The 8,250-nt window shown below is 45.0% G+C and overlaps 1 protein-coding gene across 2 annotated transcripts; it reads right to left on the bottom strand.

The window, feature by feature from the left end:
* Positions 1-1,476: 1,476 nt before the first annotated feature.
* On the bottom strand, positions 1,477-5,935 carry LOC147915795 (tripartite motif-containing protein 75-like). 2 transcript variants are annotated; one of them, XM_087437455.1, is made up of 2 exons: positions 5,765-5,935; positions 1,477-3,756 (listed from the first exon to the last, which is right to left on the bottom strand). In XM_087437455.1, exon 2 carries the CDS (start codon positions 3,375-3,377, stop codon positions 1,992-1,994), a length of 1,386 nt encoding a protein of 461 aa, XP_087293581.1. In that variant the 5' UTR covers positions 3,378-3,756; positions 5,765-5,935; the 3' UTR covers positions 1,477-1,991. The 2 variants fall into 2 exon arrangements, with proteins under 2 accessions (XP_087293581.1, XP_087293580.1); XM_087437454.1 differs by lacking the exon at positions 5,765-5,935 and adding an exon at positions 4,767-5,076.
* Positions 5,936-8,250: the final 2,315 nt, after the last annotated feature.

The following is an 8,250-nucleotide window of genomic DNA, read 5'->3' as shown; positions in this document are numbered from 1 at the left end:
ATTATGATCAAGTTTAAGAATAGGCCAAGTTGGAGTTAAAGAGAGAAGCACTGGGGATAATCACCCCTAGTATAAATAGATCTTGCATAATGAATTTTAATTCTTGAGTGCCCTGTTTAATCAACATTTAGCCATATTATCTATTTTAATGAGGGTGGCAGCACCCACAGGGTCTGATTTGTGAAGCCAATTTGTAAATGCCAAAGATTTCATTTAATTTTAATGTATTACACATTAGGTCAGAGTAACCGGGCATTCTCTGGAATATTTTAGGGCAATGTATGTTATGCTCATGGGAATTTAGGCAAGTTCTGATGGTTAAGATGAGGCATATATCTTTGACTCTGTTGCATGTTTGGCAGCATCGCTAAGATTATAAGGGATGCCTTGATTAAATTAATGAGATCCCCAGGTATAGCTGATTTGAGGACCAGCACTGATGGTGGTCATGAAGATTTTACAAAGGATGTGTTTAAGCAGATGCTGAGGTTAAAACTGCATCTAGGTTGTAGAGGAACAAAAGCCTATTCATGTTTTTTGTTGTACAAATTCTTTTAGTGCATTAGGAATTTCCAACTGGGTCAAATTAGGGACCTCTGTTCCAGTTTTTTCTTTCCTCCCCATGAATCCAGCTCCCTCTTTCTTTTTTTGTGTTTTTTTCCTTTCCTTCCTTCCTCCTACCCCACCTTCCTTCCTTCTTTTCTATTTTTCTGTCTTCTTTCTTTGGCCACTGGATATAGTTCAGGGGCTGATCTTCTCTTCCCAGCTCATATATGTAAGTTTCTCACTCCAGAGAACCTCACATCAGTGTGATCAAGGTTAGGGCCCCCTCTATGGCCATGGTTGGTTTCCAGATTTGAAGGACCTGGGGCTTAAGTCTGGTGTGAATTAACACCTTCAGTGTGCCACAGGGGGCCTTGGGTGTTTTGCCCTGTAACCTTGAGAATCAGGATCTTTGTTGTGACAGAGGCATAGGCAGATGCAGCAGAAGTAGCAAAGGCATCTTGGAGGGTCCTAGTGAGCTGTCTGCTTTAGGAGTGTGGACTTCAAATCTTCATATAATGCTGGTTATTTACAGAGTGACTTCTCAGTGGGGCAGGATATCTCACAGGTAGAGTCTTTCCCGAGTGCTCTATAGAACAGGAGCCCACGTCCAACTGAGACACACAACCAGTCAGTCACAGCTTAGAGTCTTTCCCCTAAAACTACATCAGTCACAGCTGATGCCAGGAAAGACACACAATTCATTCTAAGACATATAGGGAGGTCTGGACTGACACACATGACCCAGAACCACGTTCAAGAGGAGCTCCATCCATACTTTTATCCCTGAAGGCCAATAATGATGAAAGCCTCTGACGTAGGACAGTTACATCTAGAACAGAGCCTCAGCAGAGCTCAGCAAATGCAGCACAAGGCAGCACAGCTGAAGGTGCACGCTGGCCTTGGGCAGCAGAGCCATTACAAGCCGCAGCCAGAGGAGAAGGCCCTGGTGCTGGTGCTGCACACTGAATAATCCTCTGCACAATGCCAGTTGTCGGGACCAGCTTGCCTAGCCAGGGTGGACCCTATCCCAAATTTGATACAAATGTCGAAACTGATGATGCCACACACTCCGGAAGGATATGAAAAGGTTTATCACTCAAATAATGAGTTTTATGGCTCTCAGAGTGGGGCCAAAATGACTTGAGGGCCTAGGGAAGGGAGACTAGCTTGAGGTGTTTGTGCTGGTTGCTGGGTGGGGCTGCTGTGAGGCTTCTGGCACTCCTAGGGGCTTGCTGGGTTTGAACTGCCCACCTGCACCAGAGGATGGAGCACCCACGCTTTCTCATCAGCTTTGCCAGGTGTGAGGAAAAGGGGAAGAGAGAATGATGACTCCTAAAAGTGTTCCGCAGTCAAGCATCAAAAATGGACTCAAAATCTTTATTACAACGCCCTCCAAGAACACAGGAAGAAAATAGAACCACATGCAGAAAGGTCCTTCAGGTAGTTCATCGTTCGTCTAGGACCATACTGATTGTAAGAGATTTTGAAGAAGGCCCAATAGAGAAATAAGGCATAAGTTTTCCTGTAAATGTATCAGTGAGTGTATACAAATGTGATCTGCTATTCCAATTATAATATGAAACTTCTCCCAACTCATAATCCAGAAAGACACCTATCCGCATGGCTTGCCCTGTGTGCCCTGTACCACACGTCCTAGTGCACCGCTGAAATTGCCCCCATCCATCCTTTGGGCGTGGTGGAATGTGAGCGTTGCTGCGGAAATTTTTACACACACCTAAGGACCATTCACCTGTGCCTCTTAATTCTACCTGCCAGAAATGCCTGCCAGCATCAAATCCCTCACAACTCAGGACAGCTGGGTAATAAGTAAATGCTTCATGGTGGTCAAGACAGTTTGCTTCTGTTGTTCTATATATCACACTTTTTCTGTCTTTTGAGATAATAAGATTGGGATGGGCAGTTTCAGGATCTAACGTCAAATCTACCTGAAACGTGCTCATCATGTTTTGCAGGCCAAAATAATGTGGAGGGAAATTGCAACTCTCTTTCCTTAATTCATAGGAAAAGACGGCTGGGCATTTTAGGTGTTCATACCTGTTGTGGATACTTTCAATGCCTGTCAGGAACTCCAGGTCTCCTTGGGAACATTTCTCTGTTATTTCACTTAACAGATTTTGTAGCCTGGACATGTGGTTTGAAATTTGGCTTTTGTGTTGTGTTAGTTTTTCTTCAATATCCTTCTCTTGCATAAGCAGCCTGCCATGAATTGCAACTTGTTCCTTTCTCAGGAAATCCTTAAGTTCTTCAAATTCAGAGCGTAACTCTCTCCTCCATTTTTTCACCTTCCACTGAACTTCAGTAAGAGATTTTGAAACTTGGATTTCACGCCCCAATTCAGCGTCTTCAATCTGCTTCCTCAGGGGCTTGATGTAGCTTCTGAGCTTCCTCCTGTGACTAGCTGCAGCTTGTTCAGTGGGCGTCAGGGGGTGATCCCGGTGGTCAGAGGAGACCCTGCACTGGGGACACAACAGCTCCAGGTCCTCCTCACAGAACAGGGCCAGAACCTGATTGTGCTTCTCACACAGGGGTTTCTCTTCCTGCCCTTTCCTCTTGCTGCTCGTGGTGGGAAGCTGCTTAACAATTTCAGTCAGGTGACCTAACTGGGGGTTCTTCTTGAAGCTCCTGTCAGGGCAGTGGTGGAGGCAGATGGGACAGGGGAAGATGTCCTGTAGTTCTTCCCAGCACTGGTGGATGCAGGAGAGACAGAAGTTGTGCCCACAGTGAATGGTCACTGGGTCTCTCAGGTAGTCCAGGCAGATGGGGCAGCTGGCCTCTGCTTGGAGGTCAGCCAGGGAGGCTGCAAAGGCCATTGTGCAGGGAGGGTGTCTGTCTGAGGAGATTCTCTTCAGTAAGTATGATCCTCAAGGAACTAGGAAAGGTGAGAAGCTGATGTGTCGTCAGCAGTCACCCTCCTGAAGACAGCCTGAAGTCTTCCCAGGATCCTAGGCAGCTATAACCCCACAAGCCTGTTTCTGCTTCCTTCCCTTCAGCTCTAGAAGCAGCTGCCAGGAGGAGATATGGCCCAGGGAGTCACTGATCCCCTGGCTCTGGATCACCTTTATTCCAATTCATCTTGGCTTATTAGTCCTCTTTGTCAGCAAAGAGCTGCAACTTCAAGAAGTGATGGAAATTAATGACCATGTAGGGAATTCCAGATGTCAACACTCAACAGGACAATTGACCAGATTTCTTCAACATAAAACAACAAAGAGAAAACAGTAAAATATATATTAAAGTAATGAAGGCCATGTATATCAATGACAAAGATTTACCTAAGTTATTTTTCTGCTCCAAATACATATATTTCTAAGGCTAAAAAATACCAATAAGTCAATTGGAATAGTGGAACTCTCATTATATAAAAAAATGCTTGATTATTAACGATATTATGACCTTGTTATTAAAAAGAGGCTCACGCCATTAGACACTATAGTCTAGTCTAGTTTATTTACACATAAACTAACATGTGGTTGGGATTTGCTTCGTAATATTGAGGGGCAGATGAATTGGGGACATAAGTTTATAGATGTCTGCATAGAGTTTATTGTAATATTTTCCCTACTATTTTATATGTTTAAGATTTGTCTAATAAAAAACATTTTTAAAATGCTAACCATTATTGTCAATGTATTGCTGCCCCCATTCCAGCCAACCCAGCTTCTCTCATTATTTTTCTTTGAGGCTCATCTTTCACATTCCCTTCATTTCAAAGCTCTGAGATCCTCGATTCTCCCCTCTTTCTCTTCACAGTTGACATAAAACTGCCCTCATGCTCCTTCCACTCCAACTCCATCTCCTTCCTGGTCCCCACTCCTCCAACCCCACATAAATCTCCCAAATCAAGATGAATTCAGTTTGTGGCAAGAGTGAGGCCAGGCATAAGGATTCTATCAGCTAATATCATGGAGTCACTGTCTACAACCACAGCTGGAACTCGCCCCTCTTACCCCCAAGCACTGCATCCTCCTCTGAACCCACGGGCATTAACCACTCTCCTGGCCAGAAGATGTCTTCAAAATGAATGTAATCAACACTTCGTCAGAGCAGCCTCGCAGGCCACCCTGGTTAGGTCTGTTTCTCTTCTGCCCTCCTGGACTGGGGGTGAGGTGCCTTGGCAGGGTCATGTCCGTGAAGTCGGTGCCTCCTCCACCCCTCTGCCCCCCCAAAGGCTCCTGTCCCTTCCCTGAGTCTAGGCTTACCTGCACCTGTGGTCCCAGCTGCACACAAAGATGCCAGCTCTATGTGGGTCCTGGGTCTGCCCACAGTGGGGAGCTGCTCTTATATCCCCAAGGCAGGGATGGTGCTTCCCTCAGCACCAATTCAACTGAGAGCTTCTCCTCTCCTCACAGATCAGTCAAATCTTACTTGGTCCATGTCAGAACAGGCAACACAGCACAGCCTCTCTGTTTACTGCTGAGTTCTGAATCTGGCTTCTTTCAGCCTTATAATCCTGTAGGGTGTTTCCCTTCCTTTATCTCATTGGACAGACTGCAGATGCAATCAGCCTTGGGGAAATGAAAGGCCCCTGATGACATTTCCCATATTCCTCTCTGATGGAATTTTCTGCACAAGGGCGTGGTTAGGAGGGTGGGGGGCGTGGTTAGGAGGGTGGGGGTGGGGTGGAAGATTTGACTCACTGTCTCTTGTTTTTATCTCCTCCGACTTCTCCACTGAAATTCCTCCAATTTAATTAGTGATCTGATTTCTGGGTCCATTGAATACTTTGAAAAGACCTCATCTTGACTTTCTCAAGCAGGCAGATGCACAACTTGGTAAATAGCCTTGTCCTGTTCCTTCTCAGGCAGTTGTTTTTTTTGTTTGTTTTGTTTTTTTTTATTTTACTTCTTTTTTTTTTTTAATTTATTTTATTCTTCCCCCCAAAGCCCCGTAGATAGTTGTATGTCATAGCTGCACATCCTTCTAGCTGCTGTATGTGGGACGCGGCCTCAGCATGGCCGGAGAAGCGGTGCGTCGGTGCGCGCCAGGGATCTGAACCGGGGCAGCCAGCAGCGGAGCGCGCACACTTAACCGCTAAGCCACGGGGCCGGCCCTCTCAGGCAGTTTTAATTCCTTCTGTCTGTCAAGAGATTTTCACATATTGAGGTATATGGGGTACTATTTGGGTTCAAGCCTCACTTATGGCCTACCAAATATACATTGTACATCTGCTTTAACCATTAAAGTAAAGAATGCGTACCTTGGGGCGGGGTGGCCTGGTGGCATAGTGGTTAAGTTCCCATGCTCTGCTTCATTGGCCCAGGGTTCACAGGTTCCAATCCCAGACGCCGACCTACACACTGCTCATCAAGACATGCTGTCGCGGCGTCCCACTTACAAAATAGAGGAAGATTGGCACAGGTGTTAGCTCAGCGCCAATCTTCCTCAAGCAAAAAAAGGAAGATTGGCAACAGATATTAGCTCGAGGCTGTTATTCCTCACCAAAAAAAAAGAAAAAGAATGCATACCTCCCTTCCTATGCCCTATTGGTAACGCCCCCTATTAGTCCCTTTCCTGACATCAGGGTCATATTGACCTGCTAATTTGCAACTAAATACCTCTTTGAAACTTTGAAAATGTATCCTGGGTGTGTTAAATGTGCGCTCTTTGTTTTAAAAAAATATAAGACTGTACTGAAAACCATGCTGCTCCAGAATGCTTTCTTCCTTTCTGGAAAAGGCCTTCCTGGGTTATAATCCTCACTCTGGCTCCAGTAAACTCAGCTTTCTCTTATCTATAGAATGGTTATTGGTTATTTTGCTTTCACATATCCCTTAAAGGAGGTGTTTCCAGAGTGAGTCTGAAGCTGGGTACCTGAGAGTTACTGTAAATATTCAACAAGATTACCTTTCAACTTTGCTCCCAAGACAGACATAGATAAAAAAAAAAAAAAGTTAATCTTGTCAATTTGCTGTTTTCTTGTTTAACCTGAGGGGTGACTCAAAGGTCACAAGGGTGTATGAGCTTATTTTACAGAAGAAACAGAATGCCTTCAAGGAAGTTACAATCACCAGATAACCAACCCCCAGCTGCTGTTGACACCCAGAAGTCAGATTGCCAGGGGCTTATTGCAAGTGAGAGAAACAGGAGTTACCCCTTTGTTTCTCAGAAATTCCTCCTGCCAAGCCCCTTAGCTCTATAAAACTCCCTGCTTTCTTCTCTTGTTAAGGCAGAGCCTATCTTCCTGCCTTCTCCTTTTGGTCAATTTGAATAAACCTTTTTCCATCTCCAAGCACCAATGTCTCAGTGATTGGCTTACTGCACATCAGACACACAAACTTGAGATAAGAGGTTCCTATCAAGTCCTTGCTTCTGTTTTCTGGATTCACAAACTCATCCTGTAGTTCTTAAACTCCGTAGGCTCACGTGCAGCAGACAAGCTTCCAGTAACATCTCTCCTTTCCCTGCTCCTTCTAGAGGTGGGGGCTTTGTAGGGATGGTGGAGAAGAGAGGGAGGGGCTGATGCCCGGATAGTGCCAAAGCAGCTGTAGGAGCAGGCTTCCCTAGGTGGAATGTATCCTAATTTTGCTTTGGAGGACCTGGGCATATAGTTGAAATAAGTCCTCCTTGGTGACTCTGGCATTTTGTGCTATCCTTGGTAATCTCCTCCACAGCACATGGTTTCAGCTGTTTACCGAATGACAATCTACACCTCCAGGCTTGATATCTGTCAGTATGTTTTCATTAATATGGACATCTACCTGACATCCTATTCACTGACAGCTCATTCACTCCTATATTCATTCAACAGACTTATTGAGTGCTCGCTAGGCATGACTCTGACTAGCAACCTGGAACACAAGGGTAACCGAACATTTCCTACCAGCAGGAAGCAACAGTGCAGAGGGGGCAGAGATGAGCCATAAAAGAAGGGTTCTGGACTCCTCGTCATGAGGACCGCCAACTCCTGAGAGGAGAGCATGAAGATTTTCCTGTCAGGACAAATGCCTGCACTCTACAACTCTCTGCTGTTATGGTTTTCACAAAGTCAAATGATATTCTGTGTGTGACAGAAAGCCTCACACTGTAGATTGGAGTCACACAGTGATTCCCCATCTCTATCTGCCTGTTTGGAGTTAATTGCTGTTGATGGCTTCTTGTTGAAACTTCCTGAAGAGTCTATGTGTGTATGAGAAAAGAGTGCATGAGCAGGAGACTCATGTAGAGAAGAGTCCTCTTTGTTTATCTCCAGATAGGGGTAACCTATGTGTTCCGTTCTACAAGTGCCTATTTGTCATTTATTTTCATCTGTTTCACCATCGATACTTCATGCTGTTTTAAAATATATTGCCAAATTGAAGGAAAAGTCTGAATGGGAAATATAAATAGGATGGATGTTTTCTGAAGAACCTGTAGGCTGTCTCTTCTTCTAGATTAGTGTTTCCCACAATGTATTTGGCTCTCTCTTTGTTCCCTGAGAACAGCTCTCATTTGCATAGTTATTAACCATGTTCTGGGCGCTGTGTGAAGTGCTTCACCTAAAGATCCAATTGAATTTACACTTCACCACTGAGAGTTGGTGCCGATCACTTCTCATATAAAGAAGTGGACAGTGAGTCCTGGGAGGGGTAATTCATCCAGAGTCATAGGCTCCCTCCTCTGTCTTCCCCCAGCACCCTTTCTGTCCTTCCACATAGACATCAAAACACTTCTGGGTTCCTTGGTTGTATTGGGGACTAACTTTGT

This window comes from Ceratotherium simum, chromosome 12 (genome assembly GCF_057802395.1).
Source record: "Ceratotherium simum simum isolate JZ-2026a chromosome 12, ASM5780239v1, whole genome shotgun sequence".
Lineage (NCBI taxonomy): Eukaryota > Metazoa > Chordata > Mammalia > Perissodactyla > Rhinocerotidae > Ceratotherium > Ceratotherium simum.
Note: the sequence above shows the minus strand (reverse complement) of the source record. Positions and strands in the feature narration are given on the sequence as shown.

What these genes read in the sequence shown, in the direction of transcription:
- LOC147915795 (XM_087437455.1), bottom strand. Translation starts at nt 3,377, where the DNA reads ATGGCCTTTGCAGCCTCCCTGGCTGACCTCCAAGCAGAGGCCAGCTGC.